At 38.3% G+C, this 25,965-nt stretch overlaps 1 protein-coding gene across 1 annotated transcript in view; it reads left to right on the top strand.

The window, feature by feature from the left end:
* The window catches only part of dnah9 (dynein, axonemal, heavy chain 9), a 109,844-nt gene that overhangs the window by 75,314 nt on the left and 8,565 nt on the right, over positions 1-25,965 (top strand). The window contains exons 58-67 of the mRNA XM_036516829.1: positions 7-177; positions 345-467; positions 4,284-4,477; positions 6,824-6,972; positions 9,734-9,861; positions 14,787-15,014; positions 17,694-17,885; positions 20,974-21,165; positions 22,429-22,599; positions 25,283-25,465. Of these exons, the coding sequence (XP_036372722.1) occupies positions 7-177; positions 345-467; positions 4,284-4,477; positions 6,824-6,972; positions 9,734-9,861; positions 14,787-15,014; positions 17,694-17,885; positions 20,974-21,165; positions 22,429-22,599; positions 25,283-25,465 (1,731 nt within the window). The remainder of the gene's footprint in view (positions 1-6; positions 178-344; positions 468-4,283; positions 4,478-6,823; positions 6,973-9,733; positions 9,862-14,786; positions 15,015-17,693; positions 17,886-20,973; positions 21,166-22,428; positions 22,600-25,282; positions 25,466-25,965) is intronic.

Here is a 25,965-nt window from a genome sequence, read left to right as displayed (position 1 = left end):
TTACAGGCCTTCAGTGTGGTCTTCCAGAATGCTGTGCTAAAGGCGCTACCAGATGAAACACTGAAGCAGAGGGTCTGCAATCTCATTGACAACATTACCTCTTCCGTCTTTCAGTACACCACACGTGGGCTCTTTGAGTGTGATAAACTCACCTATATTGCCCAGCTGGCATTCCAGGTAACACAACCTTTACACATGTCAGGATGTTTCAGGGATTTACCGTCACTCTGCAATGGGTGTGGTAAATGTGCATTTAAACATTTCATCTGAAAGCACAACCTTTCCTCTCACAACTGCGTAATAAAGGTGAATGTTTTTCTTTTTTTTTTCTTAATGAAATTCAGATTTTGCTGATGAATAAGGAGATCAACCCAACAGAACTTGATTTCCTTTTGAGGTACCCTGCTCAACCGGGGGTGTCCTCTCCTGTTGACTTCCTCTCTAGTCATTCCTGGGGCGGTATTAAGGTGAGCAAGCAGTGGGACACGGTGGCGGAAAGGGAGCGCGGTGATGCAAATACAGTTAGAAATGTAATGCCACTCTTATGCAAGGAAGTGCACTTAGACACGCTCTCTTTATTTTGCTATATTTTGAAGGAAGCTGAAAAATGAAATACTGCTGCTCCATTCCGTTAAGGCAATTGGGTATTTATTTTCAGCAAAAGCAGCTTGTCTTTCCAGTATATTTTCAGAATGGAAAATCAGTGCCTTATTTCATCTACTATTTTGTCTACTAAGTGATACATCAACCTCTGGATTCTCATGTTAAAACCTGCGTGGGTGGAATTTTTCTAACAAATTGCTTTAACTTCCTTTTTAACCAATTGCCTCAAAGTGCATGGACAATATTAGCTGTAACAAGAGCATAAAATACATGTGACGTTCCTTCTGAAAGGGCTTTTTAAAACTTGATGTTTTGTGTATGCAGGCAGTGGAAAAATAAATAATGACCTATCCTCATCTATATCTGCCAATTCTATGTTCATATTGCTGTTCAATATCTGTAAAATTAAATTAATATGTTAAAGTAATTATACAAAATAATATTCAATGTCCGGTACCTTCAAAACTGTTACTTCTCCCTGGAAACAATCAGAATATTTTGGCAGAACTTACTGAGTGTGCTCAGCACTTTTTTAACACTAGGGGTGTGTTTACCTGTAAAATGGCAGATTCTGGAGTTAATGTTAAATTCAGCTCAAGTCATTCGTGAATACAAATACAACTGCATTTTGACTTGAATGCATTTAGTATGGTGTCATTTTTGTCTTTTCAATGCAATTTTTGAGAATATTTTATTCTAAAACAAATATGAGTGTCAGTGTCCACACCATGCTCCTTCTAATTTTAATGGTCTGCTTGGTCTCCATTTGTCAAGACATACCCAGTGCTTTGTTTGGGTGTGTTGTTGTGTTGTTTCAAGAAACTGAATAATAAGCTACTGAAGCACTAAAATTCAACATTATATATAATGTCTGTGTGTGTCTGTGTGTGTGTGTGTGTGTGTGTGCGTGTGTGTGTGTGTGTGTGTGTGTGTGTGGGTGTGGGTATGGCTGTGGGTGCATATTGGAGAGAGAGGGTCAAACACTCTACTGATCAGTTAGTACAGGCTGGTAGGGTACATAATGATTAGTTGATCTGGGAGATGCTGCTTTAAACCATGTAAACCATGATCAATGAATGGAAAACCACCTTTTGAAGCAAGGTACCTTTATTTATTCTCCTTTTCCCTCAACCACAAACTGATTTTCACATATGAAAACAGATTTTGAACACACACAACAGTCTTTGAACTGACCTTGGTTCCATCTGAAAGTGGTTGAATGTCCCGTTTCTGTGTGGCCTGCCCCTTCTTTGACCTCAAAGGGTTTTTAATGAGTGTTTCTGACCCGTAGAAGTCAAATGACATGTATGCTTGGAGCTGAAGAGTAAAGGAGACATCTGGTGCTGTGCTGTAGGATATCGGCAAGCAACTGTCCTGTCAAAGGACAAGCACTAAAATGTTCATGGTCATGAATATTTCACATAAAATCCTAAAATATTAAGACAGACTTTTTCTCCAGTTCAAGACAATCCACTCAACCATTCTGCAGCTTCAAAAGTTTCTTAATATGTGTATTACTTTGCATCGTTCTGTTTATTAGCTATCTGTTTAATCAACATTGTGTGCATTGTGTGTCTGGCATGTCGTAACTGCCTTTGATAATGATAGAGGGAGTAAAGAGAGTAAACCTCAAAGAGAGAAGAGCATATTGTCTGAAGCCAATTAATGTGATCATCGTATTGTCTATGATATAAAATGCATTGAGATGAATTAAAGAATAAAAATGATTGATTTATGTTTGGTTTCTAGATAAATAGATAGTCGGCATAGTTAAAAGAGCTAAATGCAGTGACCATCAAAGCCATGTTGATGTGATGGAAATGCAGTTTACTGAAAGAATCTTATTGTTAGCTTAATTTTTCATGTTTCACAATTATGTGTAGGTAGCTTAATATTATCATTTTGTCAGAATAAAACAAACTAGAAGCCTTTTAGCCCATGAGAACCAGTTTTTGACTCATAGAAACATATCCCCTCTCTGAGTTTCTTATTAAAGGACTCAAGCACAGCAATAAGGCACAATAAGGAACCACAACCTATTTTTGTTGGTGGCAGATGCTGTTGCCAGAAGTGTGTAATTTTCATTTTGTTCCAGACATTGATGAAGGAGTCACATCTTTAAAAGTGATATGTTAAAATTATGTTTTGGTTGAAATTACACAACAAATGTGTGCATAATCGGCGATACAAAAACAGTGAAAAGGAAGCTGCTGAAATTATTGCAGAGATTGGATGGAGAATTTGTTGAAGTAGATATTTTAAAGAGTGATGGCTGCTGCTGATTGCTGTCTCTGATGACATTTGGTAACACAAGATTATCTTCATGGCAACAAATAATTATATGAAGGGCAATGAAGGGGATACAGCAATATTCACGGTTTGTTTGGCTGCAGCCTTCTGTCGAAATAGTTTCATAGTGGAACTGACAATTCCACCTTTGAATAAGTGGTAAATTGTTATGAGAATAAGCAACATGTTCAGTGGTGTTAGTTTCAGTCCTAAGATATCTGTTAAGTGTTTCTTTTCCCACGTTGATTACAAGTGTCATGCACAGTAAAACACCAATACATTTGTTTGCATAAGTTATCAATCAGTGTGACCAATGCTGCTGTATTTGCTCTACTGCATTTATAAAAACAATCACGATTGCTATGTTTATGCAAATATAAAGAAAGTATTGCAATTTTTGCCCACAGTTGTGCAATTAAGTGTAATTTTCATTGCGTTAAATCACTGTGACACTGGCAAACTTGCTAAGTCATTTGGCATGTTCTTCCTTGTCCGGAAATTGTCCCTCCCAGATGTTCTTCCTCATTTGAGGAAATTGGTCATAACGATCAGCAGCCTCCTGCAGATATGTCTTATTTAAAACCTCAGTCTGGAACACAAAGGAGATGATTGTTTAATTATAAAAAAAACAATTTCACTGTGCTGGACTGGTTGTAAAAATGCTAATGTTGTTTATGAGAAAATAGCAATTAGACAGTGACTCCCAGCTAAATGATTGAATTAATTTATACACTAAATGAATGGAGCTGGCTGCCTAGTTGTGAGGAGTCCTGTTTTGTGCTGTGTTTAAATGTTCATTTTCCGTGAGAAAGCCTTAGAGAACAGCTTGGCATGAGTCACCACAGTGCTTTGGAAATATTTATGCTGATTTCCAGCAGCCGGTGTTTGTGCTGCTCAGTGCATATAGAGAGAACCGGCATGGCAGCAGTGCTTTCGGAGATGAGATAAGTATGCCATCAAATACAGCAAGCAATAACGAAGCCTTTGTTTTTGCAGCATAAGCATATTGGACCCTGTCTGTAATGTGTATTCAGCATTTTGAGAAAGAAAGGTGGCTTACAGTATATTGCCATTGATTAGATTTGCACTCTGATCTGATTTTTTTTTTTTATTTTATTTTACTGTTCTGATCCAACCTTTTCTCACAGTCTGTAACATATTTTTGGGATCGATTTCTGCAGTAGGAAGTACTTCTATTTGTTGAATTCTTACCTAGTTGGTCTACTTAGGTTACAGTCAACCTTAACACACATATTTTAATGACCACGTAATTTTATTGTTTCATGGGATGTAGGATTATTATTGTTGTTGTTGTTGTTGTTGTTGTGGTTTTTCAACTCAAAAAATGTCCAGTAACAAGAAGTTCCATGATTTTTTTTTTTCTCCCCCAGGCTCTGTGTGCCATGGATGAGTTCAGGAACCTGGATCGAGACATAGAGGGGTCTGCCAAGCGCTGGAAAAAGTTTGTGGAGTCCGAGTGTCCGGAGAAGGAGAAGTTCCCTCAGGAATGGAAGAATAAGACAGCTCTTCAGAGGCTGTGCATGATGAGGGCCATGAGGCCTGACCGAATGACCTATGCTGTGAGGTGAGTAGAGCAGAGGCTGACATGAGGGGTTTTCCCACAAATTCTCAGGACAGAAGAACCCCATGCTTGTGAACTGGATGGAGACAAATTAGCTGACATGGTCTTTAAGGATTGGGCTCAGCTGCCCTGGCCTTGCGATCATACCTTTCACATCCTGGCGAAGTGGGTCTACAAAAACTATTGTCTGTGTGTGTGTGTGTGTGTGTGTGTGTGCGCGAGCGCGCATGTGTCTGTATGTGTGTCTAAATGTATCTATATACATATATGAAAATGGATATATTGTAAAGCACACAATATATGCCCATCAACCTTGTACTTTTTCATACTTACTAATCTGTTTATGAATTCTGATTTACAATCAATTACAATCAACAATTGTGTTCCACAATGCAAAACCATTTCTGCTGTAGTGATGAATTCCGTTTGTCCTGTTAGGTGTACTGCATGTTTACCTACAGTGGATATAAAAAGTCTACACACCATTATGAAATTGCAGGATTTTGAAATGTAAAGACAGATATAACAGCAATGTAAATGTCAGACTTTTTCCATCTGTAATGTGATCTTCCAACAAGCAAAAATCCTGAGAAAAAACAAATAGTTAATTGTTAGGAACATTTTAAATAAAAAAACTACCCTGATTGCATAAGTCTGCACACCCTTTCATAATGGGGGCTCTAGCTCTGTTCAAAGTTATCCAGTCACATTCAGAATCATGCCTGCAGGTAAATAGCATACACCTGCCATCAATGAAAGTGATTCTGATTAAACCCAGACTAAAGTCAGCGGTTGCTGTAGGATTTGGTTGAATGTTTGGGGTTGTATCCTACTGGGACAGCCATGGTCTGCAAAGAGTTGCCAAAGAAACTGCGAGAGCTAATTGTTGAAAAGTCCAGTCAGGTATAAAAGAATATCGAAGGCACTGGATGTACCATGGAGCACTGTCAAAACCATCATCAGTAAGTGGAGAAAATGTGGCACCACAGAGACATTGCAAAGATCAGGACGACGAAAAAGGAACATCCAAAAGATTCAATCAGTCGCCCCAAACCATGTGGGAAAATGTGCTATGGTCTGATGACGAGACAAAAGTTGAACTTTTTGGCCTAAATTGTAAAATATATTTTTGGCGCAAAGCCAATAAAGCTCATTGTCCAGGGAACACCATATTGACTTTGAAGCATGGTGGTGGTAGCTCATGCTTTGGGCTGCTTCTCTTCAGCTGGGTCAAGGGCTCTTGTCAAGATACATGGGATAATGAATAGCTCCAAATATCAAGATATTTTGGCACAAAACCTGCTGGTCTATGTCAGAAAGCTGAAGATGAAGAGGAATTTCACATTCCAACATGACAATGACCTAAAGCACACATCCAAGTTTACCAAGGTATGGCTTCAGAAAAGGAAAATCAAAGTCTTGGAATGGCCCAGTCAGAGCCCAGACCTCAGTCCCATCGAAAACCTGTGGAATGACCTAAAGAGAGCTGTACACAGGATATCCCCTCGCAATTTGAAGGAACTTGAATTTTTTAGCAAAGAAGAGTGGGATGTCTAGATGTGCAAAGTTAATAGAGACCTATTCACAAAGACTTGCTGCTGTAATAAATGTGAAAGGTGCTTCCACAAAGTATTAGTTGGACGGGTTTGCAGACTTATGCAATCAAGGTGTTTATTTATTTATTTATTTAAATGTTCTTAATGATTCTCTGTTTTTTTCTGGATTTTTGCTTGTTGGAAGATCATATTACAGATGGAAAAAGTCTGCCATTTACGTTGTTGTTACTTCTGTCTTTACATTTCAAAACCCTGCAATTTCATAAGGGTGTATAGATGTAAATGCAATCCATTTAAAAGTCTGCTTCAACTTAGATTTATTTGGGAGCCAAATCAAAAGTAATGAAAAATTAGCCATAAAGCTGGAAGGTTCTGCTCTGGGAGTTTCAAACTGTACATTGAAACTGTACTAATTGAGCAAAACAGTAATTAATCTTTCGAGGTCCCAACAGACAATTGGAAAGATTGGATAAGTATGCAAATTACTTTTAAGTTTTCAAAGCCATTTATGTGGTCATTACACTTTGTAGATGATCATTATGTACTTTTCCAAAGGTTTCTTATCTGCTTTTTTTCCCCCCAAAGGATTTTAAAATGAAGGTTCTTCCATAAACCTATTTAATTAATTTGATTCCAAAAAATTTAAGCACCCCTTAAGAACATGCATAATGGCATGTATATACACAGTGAATGTAAAATGTACATACTCATACTCATTTTACACATGCATTATAAAGCTTTGTGAATGAAGCCAGGCTAAGAGGAATAATAGTAATTTAACTGTCCCCTACAGGGATTTTGTGGAGGAGAAGCTGGGGAGCAAGTATGTCGCAGGCAGATCTCTGGACTTCGCTATTTCCTTTGAAGAATCTGGGGCAGCGACTCCCATGTTCTTTATCCTGTCTCCTGGCGTTGACCCACTTAAGGATGTTGAGAAACATGGTAACGTCACAAATATTCCCGGAAAAGCACAAGCATAAGAAGTAAACTCAAGTGTTCCTGTCACTGTATGAGCACGGTCTTCCTCCTCTTTGTTGGAGTGGGTCACATATGTTACCAGAGTGAGAAGAAAGTGAAACGTTGTTGCTGTTTAAATGGAGGCACTGCCCAATTTCCCATATAGAAGTCGTGTTGTAGGGGTGCATCGATTTAACGGGTGGATATCAACATGGCATGGAGCCCCTTAGAGGATGTTGTTTGAAAAATATAAATTCCCTTTAGTAATTTGTGCCCTCAGTTTATCAGCTTGTACCCATGATTGTTAATAAATTGAGCATATGAAATAGTAAACTGTAGGTACAGATTGATAAATTAATGGCACAAAGCATTAAAATATGGGTACGGATTGGTACATTTAGGGTACAAATCAAGAATTTAATTTTGCAGCTTGGCCCAAATAAAGGACTAAAATAAGCCTGATGGAATTTCTAATTTCCAATTTTAAAGCCAGATATCATTTTGTAAAACATAAAACTCAACATATCTACAGCATATGGAGTGAAACTAGGACATAGACCTTCGAAATGCACAGCATGTACTGTACGACTTTAGACAGATGTACTATGGCTAGCTAATGTGAACATGTGAGTCATGGAATTTGGAATGGAAAGTGAAAGAACCAGACTGGATTTGCATGCCTACTCTGTAACACTCTCACTTTCAGGAAAGACATTGAATAATTTCTTGAATTCTATGAGCATTCTGAATTTTTCAAAATGACTGAAAACCCTGTTCAAAGAAAAAGCAAACAACCGTTTCTATGCAGAAACCATCACAGTAGAAATTAGATGACAATAATCCAAGGGCAAAGGAAATAATGAGAAACATAAATTTGTGGCAAAACTTTATTGACAAATATCAGATATTGGTAGTAGGTAGTGATATTGAGTAGCAGCAAACTTGCCACCCTCAGTTCTCTAAGACCTGCCCCAAGTCTGTTATGACTGCTTGTGACAAATGTGGGTGAAGAAACAGTGAAGCAACCTCTAATCATCATGGCTATTATATACAATATTATAATATAATAATAATTGTATGAATATACAGATAGAGGGTATAGATTCTATGGTATAGTACATCTTGTCTAACTTTAAATACAAAACCAAACTTAACTTACTTGCCATAGTTTCACTGATATTACACAGACTTTTGTGTTAAAGATGAGTCTCACTGTTGTTCCATTTGTAATGTGCACCACTGCTGGAGCCCCCTTTAAAGCATTATTCCATGTTTGATTTTAGGCAGTTATTCCAATGGAATATTGAGGCAATCAGAGTGAAGCAGTCAACCAGAAATCTTTATATTTATCACTCAAACCACCCATAGCAGAAATGAGTAACTGTTAGTTGAAAACAAACAATGTATGCGCTCATTGTCAAACTAAACTAGATAGCTATTGACTTGCAGCAGACATATAGTGTCTACTGATTTAATTGGATGTACTCTCCCCTCCCTGGCAAGCTCACTGCCGCTACACTGAATATTAAGAGACCTTGGTTTCCGTTCAGATAGAAGGCAGGTATGCTGTGTGCTGGTCATTTTTAGAACAATTTTGGTGCCATGGCATGAGGTAAACGTTGTAAATGTGTGTGCACATGAGCTTTTTCTTCCACAAACTTACAGTCCCTAGTCCCATCCTTAACGTAAGCAGGCTGTTGGATGTTGGAAAATGAAAACAAAGCAGCCTTATTATAGATAAGATATTTTAATGTCAGATAACTACCCAAGACAGAACCCAGAGCCGTGCACGGAGAGCAGGTTACCTTGTCACTGGAATGCAAAGAAGCTGTAAACACTTAGCACTAACACTAACGCATAGACTATAGGAAATAAATCCTAGATTGAATAAGCAATATTGAATTTGATGTCAGGTTTTTGTTCTTATCTAGTTTTTACCTGATGCCATTCAACAGCAATTTGTGATCATGGTGTACCATCATACCAGCATATCAGTAGATGTGCTCTTTTTTTCAATTAGTTTTACTACAAGGGTAATTATATCTTCAGCTTATATATAGCTTATTGAAAGTTTAACTTGTAAATCTGCAGTCTGGCCTGGTGTCTACAGCAATTTGGATTTGGCAAGAAGGCTTGGAAGAAAGATTTGCAGTTCTTCTACAAACTGCTGAATGTCTATTCAGGCTCAATACACTCCCTGCATGTAATCTCCCATCTTTACATGCGGTGGGTGCTGGGAAGTAATAAGGTTCTGGAAGACTGTGGAGATTGATTATGTGTGACTCTGGGACAAACACAGGCAGGGCCTTTTAAAGTGTTATGCCTTGGATTTGATTAATCAGAACAGGCCTGTAAACAAAGCCCTTGAACCAACAGAGTCTGGATCTTCTGCAGACGTAATTTATCAACCATTTCATATATTTTCATTAGAGAGATGTTTTGCATATTGTACATTGAAATTTTGCTAAATTAACCGTATCACACAGCAACACATTCCCGCTGGTTTATATGTGGTGTTGAGATGAATCCGTTTTTTATTAAGTTAGCGAAAGAAACAAATATCAAGTTAATACAATACTTTTTCTGCCTCTAATACTAGTTTTAGTTTGAGGAGGAAGACAGTGAAAATTGAAGCGGTGAGAGTTTCATCATGTGTCCCAGGAGGTGTTCCTGCAATTTTCACATTGCTTTGCTCTCTGTCTGAACAGATGGTTTCTCCACAAATATTAATAGCCTTTCCTTTCAGGAAGAAAACTGGGCTATACCTTTGACAACAGAAACTTCCACAATGTGTCTCTGGGACAGGGACAGGAGGTGGTGGCCGAGCAAGCACTGGAGCTAGCAGCCCGAGAGGGCCATTGGGTTATTCTACAGGTATAGTGTTTTCTACTGTAACTGAAGAATCATCTTCACTTTATAGTTAAATTGTGCTCTTCAGTGGGGTGGTGTAAGGTAATTTGAACACCTTTTCCTGGTTAAGTGGAATAAAGATATCCAAATGCTAGCCCTTTCAGTGGAGTCAAAGCAAATATAAAGTTTCCTGACAGATGTACAATTCACAAACATAGATGGTAAATGCAACTGAGAGCCTATAAAATGAGGAGGCCCTGCATTCTCCTGTGCAGTGTGGCTGAATCCTTCCCCTGGGTGATTAATGACCTAATTGTCCCTGCTGTGAGTGAGGGAGAGAAATGTGTCCACATTCCCATGCAGTCCAATCACCTGCTCCAGGGAGAGAGCTGCAGTTCAGTAATGAGTCCATTAGGCTGGGTATGTGTGTTCCAAATGTCACAGCACAGAGACAGAAGGCTCTATGGACCACGATTAGTATTAAAGAGGTATTGGTACAGGTATGTATGTATGTGTGTAGTCATATTCAGGACTATATGAAAGTACATTCAAATTGAATTACCCAATTCCTTTTCCTTCTATCCTATTGAAGCAATATGCCATCATCAAATTTTGCTTGATTAGATAAAATGTCCTTGTTTTGTAAGATCAAAAGGTACACACAGAATCTTTGGTGACCATCTGGTACATGCCTTGTAGCAATGCGTATTGTTGTAACTGCATGCGCCTCTGCAATACAAATATCCACTGAAGTGATGGTTAGAATCACTAACGCTGTTAATTAAATTATAACTTGGGAGAACTGAAAGGCAAGACTTACTAGTAGCCCTGGAGGACCTACCCACCATTTGCATTAAAGTGAATGTTCGTAAGCAAGTCTCCTTGCGGAATCTCAGTGGCTTTTATTGGCAGATATGAATGGCAGCGCAAAGCACAGGAGAGCCATCCCTATGTCAAATCAAGCAATTAGTAAAATTGTTATCCTCGCTGCAGGACCAGGACTGCAAAGACAAGCAGTTGTTTAATTAGCTTTGCATAAGAATGGTTCGATCAATACCTTTGAAAAAGACGCATCCCTTGGCAACCGGCTCCTGTGTGCTTTATCATTCGTACAGGTTGGCTCAGCTTGGTGGAGACTCTTGAGTGAGGCACTCCTCCTAATTCCTTCCCACCACTTATGAATTCAGGTTTCACCCTGGAGATCTATGGTTCATAGAAAGTTCCCCTCGAGTGAAGGTTAATTATATTGCACCACACACACACACTCCAGCCAGCTGAGAGAAATGCAGACCTCCACTGCTTTGCAACAGCAAATCAATTGCTTAGATTAGGGAGAAGAAATACCCGCAGCCCTGGTGATCGGATGCCTTAAATGATCAAAATCCTCTGATGTGACCACCCGTGGCTATTTCTGGACCACTGTAAGGCCAGAAATTTCAGAACGAGAAACAAAAGCTGAAAAGGATGTTCTTTCTTTGTCATTGACTGAATAGATGGACGGTGAGCATAGTTAATAAAAACAGTTTAGATAGGATTTTTTTTAATATGAGAATGTAATTAATGGGAGCACAATAGATCAATGATATTAATTTTAGCATCCACCTATGGCAAAGTTGACTTCTCTGTTTGCTGTGATTCACTTGCTGTGGATATCTAATCACCATCTGCATCCTGCCATACATTATTCTCTGAGAATTCTAACTCATGTCTGAAATCTGGTGAAAAAAAAACAGGCCTGGAAACTCTGTGGGGTGCTGTTTCAACACGATTCATTATCTGATGGGAATGCAGATGTCATTCAAAGCATAAACCTGTACACACAGTCTCCACTTTTAGAACACAATGAGCTCTGGGAAACATGTAAACTGGATCATTGGAAATAAAATCGTATTTTCCCATAGATGCAATGTTGTAACCTGCGGTTCAATTCCTGAACACAAATCCCAGAAGTCAATTTTTAGACCACCCTTATCCAAAGCTACTTATATACAGTATCTTCCATTTATTCAGATGGATATTTATTGAAGCAACATGGGTTATGTACATCAGTACCCCACTTGAGATTTGAACCAGCAATCTTTGGATTACAAACCTTGCTCTTTACCACTATGCCAGCCTAAATCAAACTGGAGACCTGCTCTTGAACTGCCATTTTACCGTGATAATGTTTTGGTTCTGTAATAGTTCTCGTTCCAGTGGTGTCAGCTGCAGTTGGGGTCAGAGAAGTGAATAATTGAGTGCATTAAACCCTTTGCCACAAACATTCTAAGCAACACTGCTAGGACTGTGGGAGCAGTTTTCACTACACATGCTTAAAAGAGTGTAATATTTCAATTCAAATTTCACTTCAATATTTATTTATGATTGGATATTTTTGACATTATGTGAGGGTACAAAATGTCATAGACAAAGAAATGTCAATAACAGTCCAGCTGTTTCCTGTATTTGAAGCTCTGCTCTTTAATTACATACATTTGAAGCAATATCAAATTTGATTTGCTCACCAGAATAAATCAGTCACACAATTCAGAAGTGGGGTTCTTCTGCCTGCTACAGTGCCCATAGTTTCAGAGCAATTCTAGCACATTCCTGCAACACAATGAATGCACCTGTCTTTACGACAGGCGTTCCCATTTCTCTGGTTAGCGTACTGCTTCATCATTTGCAAATTTCCCGTGGTACTATTCATTTCAGGGAAACCCTCATCCATTTAGTGTGCTATGTTGTCTGTTAGAAGAATAAGTTCAACTGAATGTTCTGAGTTACGTTGTGGGCCCATACTTTGAGTTACATTGTAGGGTATTTACTTCTGATTCCATTATTTTAATTATGCCTGGTTGTATTATTTTTTTGTCTCATGAATTAATACTACAGCTGAGTTAATTTACACAGCAGTTAATTTACCCAGACTTGCTTCATCCTTGTTATTCGGCAATGGATTCTGGGATAGGGAATGTGAAACACTTCCTGTACGATGTGCAGACGATGTATCTTTTTTAAATGATTGTAGTATGACATCTGGGTATGTTAAAGCATAATGCACTATCAGTACTATTATGTGTGAACATACCTGACAGTTATGCATATTAGCTAAGCATACTGCATAGTGTGCTTGTGTGTTATTTAGGAAACAGCTGTTGAATTTTTGCTGACCTTTTCAAATCAGTAGTTTCCAATTCTTTATTCTCCCCCGGATTTGTTAGAAAAACTCAAAAAGAAAGAATGATTAATAATGTTAAATGTTTTCTGAACTTTTGTTCCCTTGAGAGGCATTCTGTGTCAGATGTTTACTGTCCGCACCAGAAGCAGTGACGCTGTGTCAGATATTTCATGAAATTCAGTTTTGCAACAATGTAATCCTATTGCGACATTAATGTGTAAACATACAAAGGCTGACGTGTACAGGAAAGAAGTTCAGATGAAACTAAAAATGCCTAAATTGAAACCTGGACTAGTTTAGTATCATAATTTTCCTGTATGTCTGTTTCGCTGTTTTTCTCATTTTCACTGTCAATATAACAGCTGTTGTGGGACGTTGGTCATGCCACAGCACAGCTGTTCAGTGCCCTGTAGGGTAGGCACTTGATAGCGGAACATGCCAGGGAGAGGCGACAAGAATGATGGTGTTTCGCAGCATAACCTTTGGGCTAGTTCAGGATTAAAGTCATGAAGAACAATTAAAATAAATAAGTATATATACTGTGTGTGTGTGTGTGTGTGTGTGTGTGTAAAGGGAGGGATAGAGAGTTTCAGCTTTCAACCTTGCTGTGTGACAGTTCCATTGTTCCCTAACAGAAAGAGAGTCTATAATGAGGTAAAGAGGTATATAATGAATACTATCTAAAGAATTGTGAACTCCATGGTGGCCTAATATGCTGTATCTTTCTATTTACGTTATTAATCTGTACAATTTCTTATAGTTAAAGGGAATCCCCATGTGTATTTTGACAGGATTTGAGAGGACTAGCCCATTTTCATTGAGGACATCAAATGGGAATTACATGAGAAATGTCTTTATATAAGGAGTCAACAGTGAGAGATAAAGGCATCGGATGTGCTACCTGATGTCCAGAGAAAAGACAGATCAGAGTTACTTAGGTTTCAGGGAGCATACTTGCAAGTGTCATTTAACGATTTCCACAAAGACTGACACTCTCACAAGGACTCTTGTTTTGCTTGAGAAGGTCTGGTTTAATTTGTATGGACAAGCACTAAAGTTAGCGACTGGTTTCTTTTAACTGTTCTTGATTTCCATCACAAATACTGAGAAGGATGGTTGTTTTTGACTGCAATGGATGCAATGAATATCAAAGAGCCTCTTTAATTTAGATTTCAGCTTCTTGTGGGTTTGTCCCCATACTTGTGCCCTCTATGCTTCTCTCACTGCATCTACTATCAATTTACTGACCTTAGTAGAAACAAATATTCAACTGATAATTGCAGTAATGTCTTCGCTCATGGCATTGATATTATTACAAAACTAAAATGCATGAGGCAAAACAGATTCTCAGTGTGTGTTGATGGCAGCCTTGACATTGCTGTTTGTGTGAAACCACTGAGTTATCTAGAAGCAGAATAATACTTTCTAAATAAGCTTGTGTAATAATATTTACTTTCTTTGTGTTTCCATGACCAAACATCAGCTTAATCTACTGAGAAGTTTTGATGAAAATATTGAATACATATTTCATGGATCCTATTATGTGTGTTTTTAATCAACCAGTGATCAGTTTTGAATGGTAAGAGTAAAACTGTTTTTCACTTTTTTAAAGTAGACTACAGTTATTAATCTCACTTTCTTTTTGCCTTTTTGCTATTCTTTTATTGCAGTTTATTCTCTTGCATTTGCATGTGTGCTGCCCATCTGTGCTACACCGCTGTTTTTTTGTGTACAGAAGTTTGCTTTAGTTGCAGATGATTACAGGCCATTCTGTTTCTGTTCCGGCTAGAATATCCATCTGGTGGCCAAGTGGCTGAGCACCCTGGAGAAGCAGCTGGAGCAGCTCAGTGAGGGCAGTCACCAGGACTTCCGTGTCTTTATCAGTGCCGAGCCCTCTGCCTCCCCTGATGGGCACATCATCCCTCAGGGTATCCTAGAGAACTCCATCAAGATCACCAACGAGCCACCTACAGGCATGCACGCCAACTTGCACAAGGCCCTGGACAACTTCAACCAGGTGAAACCCCCTACCCTGGCTTTGGTGCAGTGCATTGATGTTAAGGTTAAGGTGCAACATTATTGACCTTAGCTGAACTGGAGAATGCGTGCTAGCTAAGTGTCTGCATTAGTGTAATTGATGTTGCTTTTACCAGTTGCCAGCTCATGGTTCTATTTATGCCATTGAGAGAGTTACCTCATCTTTGTCCGTGAGCTTACATTTACATTTATACATTTATTACTTAACAAATGCTCTTTGCCAGAATGACATAGAAGATATGAGGACATTTAACATTACATTTATATTTTTGCTATCCAGCAGACATTCTTATCCAGAGTGACATACCAGATATAAGTGCTTTTAATTCTACATTTATATTTTTGACATGCAGCTGATTGTCCTATTCAGAGCACGTTGAACACAAACTGCATCCAACAAAACCCTCACCTCTGAGGTTCCCATAGAGGGTCCACTGTGTCTGTACCTATTGGTTGAGAGTATGAGAACGATATATTTAGAACACTGAGAAAATGAGGAGGTAATACTGACATAATTACAGCTAATTTTATTTATTGGCAAAATATCTCAGTGATTGGAGTACAGGAGCTACTGCCCTTGTTACCTTTAGTTTACAATGTATACATCTTATCAGACAATCCTGAAACGCCATTACTTTAGTGTTCACATACAGCCCAATGTTCACCCAGCGTGATGATTGTTATCAGTCTGATAGCAGAACATTTGTGATCTTACAGTATTGCTAATAGGTTGGCTATGGTAACCAGATGATATTCTAGTCATGGCAACATTCTGATAGGTAATCAATGATATGATAACTGCTTAACCCCCCTAATCCTGCCGTTATCCAGAAAATTACAATTGCTCTCGTATTGACCTTTTCAGTGGAGCAGACTCAATGTCATGTCCTATTTCATGCATACTTTTTCCACCGCTGACAATAATCAATAGTTTTTGTTTGTGTATTTTTTATATGAAAAGTTGATTTTAAAGTGGATTATTTTTGTGTATAGAGTCTTAGTTTAGAGACTAAACTATATGGTCTAAATAGTAATTTGTTGATTTAAATTAAAATATGGAGTAAATCTGTATAAATTTTGCAGATATTGGTGATGCAGTCTCCCATACCTACACATAACTTGCCATTGTCATAAAAAAGGGGAAAAAAAACAACAGGGATAAGTTTACACAATGAAAATGAAACCATATACAGTCATTTTTTACTTGTTCACTATTATCACTTTACATTTATTCTATAGTACTGAATAAAAAAAACTATTCTATACAAAATATACAGTGTACAGTCTGAATTAAAGCACTGCCTGTAGCTAATATAACCGCTAATAATCTTGCATTAGTTTGATGTACATTATACTGTACCACTGTATAACTGCACAAATGTCTCTGTTTTGCATTATCAGCCTGTTGAATTGTGTTGTGCGGATGAAAGAAAATTATATATAATTCCAATGATTTGTCAGATTGCTATGGGAATTAGGGGCCTGAACAAGACCTCTGCTTTTTGTCCTGTAAACAACTGCTGAAATGAAAAACCAAAACTCATGGAGCCCCTGACACTTTATTAGCCGCTGGGGTATTTTCATTATTGCTAATGTTATTCTCTCTTTATGGTCCCTTTCTGTTTGATTGTTTGTAATTCCAACAGCCCAACATAGTGTCCCTGCCTCAGTAATTGGTAGTGTTGCCTGATTCTGTTAGTATTCTGACTTCAGTGCATGACTGATGCAGTCTAATAACATGCACCCATATCCATCTGCTCTGTTCTTTTTTTCTGTGCTGTGAGCTTGAGCAAAAGTGTAGTTGTGAATGACTAGTGGCCTCTGGCTTGAAATAGTCACTATGTGTCAATAACTGATGTACCTCTGTCTGACAGCTCTCTGCGTGTCTCTGCCAAATTACCTACACTAGCATTGTACTGGTTCCTTGAGCATTTTAATGAAACCACAGTCCTTGTTTACACAATGCCAGTCACTAGAGACTGATAGAGGACAGTAGAAGTATGCTCCAGTAAAAAATCAACCAGCATGTTCTGACATGTTGTTGAGGCAACATGGGTTCTTGATTGATTCCCAGGTGGTAGTAAACAAGGAGTATATAACTCCTAAACAGCTATTCCCAGTACAACTGGGATGTCCGATCCCCATAATATTTATGTCAGAAGAAAAAATCAGCCAACGCTGTGTAGCTTCCTCTCTTCAGGTACTTGTAATCATAAATGAAGGTGCTTTTAATATGCCATTCTCCTGACACATTATGAAATACAAATACAATATACTTGCCATTTACACAAGAGTAAACATTTAACAGGGTTATTGCCACTGATATTTAACTGTTCTGCCTTAGAGATAACAGTGTCATTCATTTTTTAAGTAATCTGAAATAATGAGCCTTTGGGAATGCAGAAGTTGAAGGCCCTGACAAGCCATGACAATTAAAAGAGAATCCAATTCCTAGCTTTATTGGCGTCCAGTCATCTGCTTGTCTCAGGAAAAATGCTCTGCTGCAAATGGCTTTTTATATGAGAGCAGACAAAGACAAAGAAAATGTCATGGGAGTTTGTTTTAAACATAATAGATTAATAGGTTTTACTTTTTACGTTTGAAACGCACCTGTTGCCAGATTTTTAAATTTCATGCGTATTCTGAATTTTTGTTTCAGGATACATTGGAGATGTGTGCCCGAGAGAACGAGTTCAAAAGCATTCTTTTTGCCTTGTGCTACTTTCATGCGGTGGTGGCAGAGAGGCGAAAATTTGGTCCGCAGGGCTGGAATAGAAGCTACCCTTTCAATACAGGAGACCTCACCATCTCAGTGAATGTGCTGTATAACTACCTGGAGGCCAACACCAAGGTGAGAAGCATATGTCCTCTGGAGAATTGTAGTAAATAGAACAAAAAACACAACAATCTCAGACACGCACATTTTGATTTCCATGTTGCCATTAAGAAATATCCACAACATTTTTAAGATGAGCAAGTTTTAGGATGCGCAAATAAAAATTAAAACTGATTAAAACTGATTTTTTAGTTTAGTAAACTGTCTATCTGACTTTTAGTAAAAGTCTTTCCAAGGTTAAATCCCTCTATTAAGTAAGTGATTTCATGTGATTTTTGTGTGTTTCATGTCTGCTTCACTCTTGTTAGCAGCCATATCACCTTGTAATATTCCCCTGTCTGATGGCTGAAATAAATTGGGGTGGACGTGGATGTTGGCTGGTAATCCTAATGGGAAACCCAGGTTGCTGGTGGAAATGGTGTTGCTTGATCAGGTCATTCCTCTGAACTAAGTATAAAAGCAGTTACCCTAAGTAGTAAAGCACCATCTGTAGGATGAGCTGTTAAACCACAATCTTGACTCATTGTGTCATTAAAAAATGACTCAAATTGCAGAGCTGCAGGTTTCCCAGCATCATGCCAAAACCTCCAATCTGACTCTGTCAATATGGCCTTCAAATCTAAGACCATTTAGTTGGATAAATAAACTCTGCCCAACACATAAATGTGGTTTTTTACATTACTTGGAAATAACAGCAATATCACTTGGTGGAAAAGTCTATTCTGAGAGCTGTATTTAAATATTTGTCATGTTGTGACTCCTCTGTGCTCATACACAAAATCTTGAATTTTTATCCTTTTTTGCTTGGATTGTATATTTCACTCAGGATCTGCTCATGAACATTTGCAGCCTGGTCACTGTGTTTGACAGATATATGGTGACTGTACTTGATGGCAAGCTAATGTTTTCATCCATCATCCATTTTAAATTACTTTAATTATGATAGATCACCACACACATGATTGCTGTGAGTCTAACCACTCCCAATAAATTGCTCTCATTTGGTGGCAAAGACATCTGTCAGTATAATTTTATGACACAACCATAGTAGTCTGATAACATGATGGTATCATCCTGGGTGAGCCCATTGCTGAGTAGTAGGCTAGATTGTTTAAGGTGTAAAGGAAATATGATTTGGAAACCACAGAGCAACCACAGATAGCTGGGTGCTTAAACTGTGGTTTCTTTTTACATCTGTCCTTGGCTTGTGAAAATTGGTTCAGGATTTTCAAGTACAACTTCTGGACCAAACAAATATGAGAGCATGCTGTGTGTGGGGAGCTACCAGGATCATGCACTGTTGTATTCAAAATTGGGTTTAATCTATTCTACTGGTTCGTTTCCTTCTTGAATCACTTAAAATATGTATGTACTTATAAATTAACCTTCAGTGTCCCACATGTTGATGTTTAAAAATGTCTCCTTTTAGGCTTTCAGCCATGATATCTGGTTGTGTACATTTATACTTCCAGTGTAGACATTGCATTTAAATCACACATTTTCAAATTTTGATTTTATCCTTCTAGAGTGGGACAGTGCACATTATATTTGAACAATGTAAGATACTGTCATAGTTTTTGTCATATACTCACATTTTGTTAGCTAAATTCAGTTGTAGTCTTTCTTCACTGTTAGTCTGTTTTGTCAGTAGTGGTAATAAAATTGGAGTTTCCATTGCAATAAAGTATGAAAACACAGTGCTTAGGACTAGGCATATGAATTGTTTGTTACTAAGCTTTAATCAAATTTTTTGTCCTGATTTGTGTATCTATTGTACTACAAATCTGTTCTTCTGGATTTTTAAGTGAACTAAATAGTAATAATAATGAAACTTTAGACATTTTTCAGTTATGCTTTAAACTTTAACCAAAGTGGTAGGGGTAATATCAAAAAATCCCTGGGGCCCTTATATTTACCAATGACACATGTACTTACTTTGGCTCCATGCAAAGTGCTTGTGATAAAGAACACCTTTGACAGAACAACTGTGGAAATTAAAAATTGCCTGCCTCTCACAGCTGCTGTGTATATGTTGAGTCACTGTGTTTATTGGCTCACAAGGGGAATACCAATATGTTTTCCCTTCCACCCAAAGTGGAAGGCGGCCACTGTATGTATCACAGGTTGACTGGTCTATAAGTGTAAATGGAGTCACAAATTATTCAAGAACGCAAGGAGGAGTAAGGTGAACATTAAAAATAGAACTGTGCATGAATAAATCTGCTGTTTTTAGATTGTTCTATTTTTTTCTATTTTTGACAACGAGGAAATATTTTTCCACCTTTGCAACATTCTGAGGTGAATTCAGTCTCACTAGTTATTGGTCATACCTCTGTCCAGTTTTCTGGAACAGCTTTGCACTTTGGATATATCTGTAGTATTGGACTTCAGATGTTTCAGTATAAAACATCTACGGCAGGGATTTAACGCATTTACCAGTTAATGGCTTACCTATTAAGAGCTATATTGCCACTTCACTCATCTATTATTATAATTAATAAAATCTTTAACAAGAAAATTAAATTGAATTTAATTTTCTCCACTGCCAATGTCACATTTAACAGGCAGTTGCTCTTCACAATTACAGTACATTGATTGTTGCTGAATTGTGTGAAATCAAAATAAGTAGAGATTTTTAAATACGTATAAGTATAAAGTAAAAGGTGTGTGCTTTTATTTGATTCACTCTCAGCTGTAGTTGCCCTAAATTAGCCTTTTTGTGTATTGATTTTTGAAGAACCAAGCAGCCCTCGTTATAAACGTTATGTAACTATTCTAATTTAAAAGAAATACCAGGGGCAACATTAATGGACATGAATCTGGCACCTTTCATTTCATGCATTTCCAAGACCAGTTATCATTTCCTGGACAATAACATGTTATTATAGATGGATTTTCTTTGTGGAACATTATGTAAAGCGTACATTATTTATCACAAACCATTTAGACACACTGGTGTTCAGTCACACTTTTTATTTGTTCACCCCATAAAAGTATGGTTTAATAAACTTCATGAATGTGTGAAACAATAGTGTTGTGGTATAATGACAGCGATGTTACAACTGGTGGGTTTGAAACCAGGTGTCGATGTCGATGATTCCAGGTGCCCTACGATGACCTGCGCTACCTGTTCGGTGAAATCATGTACGGAGGTCACATCACAGATGACTGGGACCGGAGGCTGTGCAGGACATACTTGGAAGAGTTCATCAAGCCTGAGATGATGGAAGGCGAGCTCTACCTGGCCCCTGGCTTCCCCTTGCCTGGAAACATGGACTATAATGGTTACCATCAGGTGACTCATTTGCTGTCCCTTTTTACAGCACACATCATTTATCACACACTCAGAAATAAAAGGGACATGAGGTGACATATTTCACTGAATTCATGACAATCTTAACATAAATTAACTGCCACCTACCTCATGCAAATATGTAAGTTGACAGCGACGTCATAAGTATGACGCACCCTGACAGTTGCATTGTGATTAGGTGGAAGATTATGCAGAATTGATAACCGTGGGTAGAAAACCACTATGAGGTACTGAGACCAGATTCCGCTTTCTCCCACCACATCTACTGGGAATAAGGCATTTATTAATAATCTGCAATCCAGGTGGCACTCATTTGGCATCTTTACACTGCAGGCACAAACACTGCTTTAGGGTGGCATTTTTTTCATCTTTGCCAGTTTGATGGGAGTGAGAATGCCTGTGTTGATTTCATGAGACTTGCAAAGTTTGAATCTCTCCCTCCGCACCAATCTACCTGACTCACTCCAGAGAAATCTGTGGAAAAAAACATTTCCAAATGAATGTTGTCTCACTGTATCTGTCCTGCTGCTGGCAAAGAAATTTCCCTGCAAGGTTAAAGAAGTTTATGGGTTTTGTTATAAAAATCCTACCTAACCAAAGCATTCCACTATAGCCGGGCAAGATGCATGCATCCAATCCCTGACCACCACCTCCATGAGGATGTTTGATTTACCACTTAGATGTGTACTTGTCTTTTATCGAAGTAAAAACTCTTTAGCAGTATGTTTAGCTCAGTGTCCCTCCTGTAATTGTCCACCCTGATTAACTGAGTGGCAGTGCAGCATGCCAGATTGTGCTCTCCTCCTTCCCTGTAAGTGACGAGGTAAATGAGGCAGGCGGTGACTCAGGCTGGCAAGGCCACATGTGTCAGACTACAGCCGGTGTGCAGGCTGGATCATTTCTCAACAGTGTGAGTGTTGGGGTGTGGGATATGACCACACGGATTGGCAGTGCCAGAGCTTGTACGCATGAGGTATATGATAGAAACAACAGCTTTACCAAGACATTGCCGGCCCTCACAATAAACAAAGGTTGTGCTTTCTTTGAGGATTGTAAGTCTTTTGAAGCCGTAATTAGAAGGTGAACACTGCTCTGCTTGGATTTTCACAGCTACCACCCATCTCCCTGGTGGAGAGAAAGCCATTCTTGCATGAACACAATTTGTCAGTGCATTCAGCTACAGTGAGTCCAGGGCGGCCTCTGAGACTGATGTTTTGCTCGTGTTTTGGTGTAATTTCCTCTCAGTACATTGATGCTGCTCTCCCTGCTGAATCCCCCTACCTGTATGGGCTGCACCCCAATGCTGAGATTGGATTCCTTACCCAGACCTCCGAGAAGCTTTTTCGCACAGTGCTAGAGATGCAGCCGAGGGACAGCAGTGCGGGTGAGGGCAGTGGGACCACCAGGGAGGAGAAGGTAAACTCTAATCCCTTCTTATACCATTCATAGGCTCCAGCACCTGCCATCTGGAGCAGTGCAATCTCTAGTGTGGGTATATATTTCAAAGTGTTTTTCAGGTACAGCTTTACATTAAGGAACATACATACATAATTTATGTAAACAGATATGTATAGATGATACATTTAAATTAGGCCTTACATTTTCTAAGTAATAACTGTAGTGGGGAGTTGACTGGCGAGTGAGTAGTTAGTAAGTTGGCTATAAGCTGCTAAATTAATTGTGTGACATGCTTAAAATATTGTACATTAAAATATACATTCAGTGAAAATACTTTTGTCTGTACCTTTTAATATCACGTGTTCACCTTTCAGAATAAGTTTGCGGTAACATCTCTTATATCATCCAGCATAGTAGGCTATGAAAAATTGTTTGAGACTCGACTCCATCCAGTTTCGGAGTAGACCTTTCCAACAAAGTTTTCCAACAAAGTATTTTTTCAGTATCTGAACAACCAACGTAGATACCTTTATAACCTGTTTGCTTAGGCTCTGCAGCTATTCCTCTTCACAAATAATTGCTAATAAAGCTAATAACAAACAGTACACATAAGCCCTCACATGTCTTTCCTGATATCCCTTACGCCATAATTTTCATGCATTCATCAAGCATTTCACACTTTTTGCGATTCTGCAAGTGTCACAGTTAATCACATGCAGCTCAGGAATCTACTGGGAAACCTGTAAAAGAAATGAAAACAAGGTCCCTCAACACTTCAGAAGGGGCTTTGCATGCACTGCACTGAAAGTGATCAGCTTAATCTCATCTGCATTTGGCATGACTGGGCATGGAGGCACGCTTGTGTCTCAGGAGATTAAAGTGAGTCTGTTCCTAAAACAAGTCTCCAGCTCTATGCTGACATTTAAAAAATGAGATACAGGAACTGTGTCAGTGTTCCAGAATTCATTATGACAGATGACCTTTTGAGTTTAAGAATAGGGGGCATTCATGCCTTTACAACTGACAAAGGCATTGAATTTGTGAAATGAGTCTGTTTTGCATTCATATGTTCACGTTACTTGCTGAGAAAAATAGATTAGATCTAGTACAATATCCTTCAGCCCATTACCTCATAGATTCTTTGTCAAGAGCATTAAGCCTTGTGTGCTTGATTGGAAAAACAGACTCACTAAACCATTCATCTTCCTTGAAATGTAAAAGTCAAATAATTAGATTTAATCACTCATCCCAAACATCTTCTGGGAACCTAAAGGCTATGATTTGCTTTAACCTTGGGATATAACCATTTATGCGGAAAAAAGCCTGTTATTGCAATTTTGTTTAACAATGAATATTAATGAGCCTTATTAATTTGTAAGGGAAGCAATGCAGCAGAAGTCCTTGATGTTATTTTTTATTTTCCCCCCAAAGACCAAAATTTCTTGTTCTTGATTTTCTCCAACTTAATTTTTTCTTATCATGTTACAGTATTGTACTTGTAATAAATTTGACATCTACACTGATGGTTTATGTCAAGGCAATCAGATCAAAGGTTGTCTTTGAAGTGAATGTCAGTTTGTCTGTTATGCACATGTAATAGCTGCATATGCACTTGCCCTCACATCTTAGCACTCAGTGATAGAAACATGTGATACAGCTTTGCTGAGCATGTCTTTGTGGCTCTCCAGCTCTGCTTTGGCCTCTTTTACAGCTTAGTGTCCCTTCATGTCTGTGTCAGACCAGTCATCTGTAGAGTCTCTGCTGTCATGAAGAGCTCAACATTTTCTCCAACATCACATGAGGTTCAGTCACTTTATGAAACTGAATCTGCTGAGTTAAGTGAAAGATGTGGCTTAAAAATAAAAATAAAAAAACCCCAAAAACCTCCATCGCAGCAGATATTCTTTGAGCACTCGCTTGTAATGTGTGCCCCTGTGCACGTCAAGTCATCTCGGTAACAGGAACAGACGTAACCTATTTAAATTTGTTCTTTACATCAGCATAAGTTTAGCCGTCTTTCATTTCAAAGTTTCTCTGTGTACGGGTTGGAAACAGGAAGGTTGTGTAGATCCCATTAATGGCTTGTTTTGGGTGTTTCTGTGGAGTGCGGTTTGAGGCTTAGTATTCGGTATTTCTGTAAAGAACTCTGCAGTGAACTCTGAATGGAAAGTGAAAATGCCGTTGCAGCAGGAAAATTGGCCAGTCAGTTTTTGTTGCAGCATTACATTGCCTTCATGATATCGATCAGGACCATAGGCTGAATTCATTGCTAACACAATTCCACATCAGACAGTATGATATGGAATGTTGAGTGCCTGAAAGGGGTAGAGTTCTGTAGTGTGTGATTCAGTGAACACACTGTTCACAACTCTGCCACCATATGCATCCTCTGTTATTATTATATTTAGTTAAATCTGTTATTTTTGTACACAGTCACCCCCCATTTCAGAGTACCACAAGTATGTTGACAGGTTAACATTGTAGTTTAATAAAATGGTCATGTTTAGTATTTGGTTGTGTATCTTTTGCATGCAGTGATTTTATATTTATATAAAAACAGTAAGTACCTATTTTATTTGTTATTTTTATATTATTTTAATTTTTAATTTTTCTTTTTTATCTTTACTATTTTTCAGTTTGCTATCATAATTGACTTTGATTCATAATGGTTTCCTCTGTCAAAAACATCTGTGTCCATTAGGTGAAGGTGGTCATTGACGAGATCACAGAGAAACTGCCCGAGGAGTTTAACATCGCAGAGCTAATGGGCAAGGTGGAGGAACGCACGCCTTATATCGTGGTGGCCTTCCAAGAGTGTGAGCGCATGAACATCCTTACCCAGGAGATAAAGCGCTCGCTCAAAGAGCTCAGCCTGGGCTTGAAGGCAAGTCACTCCTAAGCTTCTCTGACCTTTGTGAACTTACCGGACCACAGATAGGAATGGATTTTCCTCCGTTATCTCCAGGCTAGAGATATTTAAAATGTCTTAATGAAATTGTTAAATTAAGCCAGAAAAAGAGGAGAAAATCGTATCCATAATGCATTTTCATTAATATTTCACTGCTGGACCCATAACTAATTTTATACATCAGCAGACATATTTAAATATTGATGAAACACTTTTAAAAAGCTAACATGACAATCAACTATAATTGATTTCAGAAGTATTATTTCTGGTATCAGATGTGCAGAGAAAATGTATGGATTTTGTAACCCACATCCCAAGTATTGTAAGTACTGTAGATATGCTCATGTGAAGATTTTTTTTTCTTTTCAATCCTTTTTGAACTAGAAATTGTTTGAAAATTAAAAGAGGCACGGATAGATGTTTCATTCAATTGGTCTTCTCATCTCTGTTGCATGTATAAGGCTGTTTCTAATGCA

This window comes from Megalops cyprinoides, chromosome 1 (assembly GCF_013368585.1).
Source record: "Megalops cyprinoides isolate fMegCyp1 chromosome 1, fMegCyp1.pri, whole genome shotgun sequence".
Taxonomy (NCBI): Eukaryota; Metazoa; Chordata; class Actinopteri; order Elopiformes; family Megalopidae; genus Megalops; species Megalops cyprinoides.
This window is presented reverse-complemented; position numbering and strand designations above follow the sequence as displayed.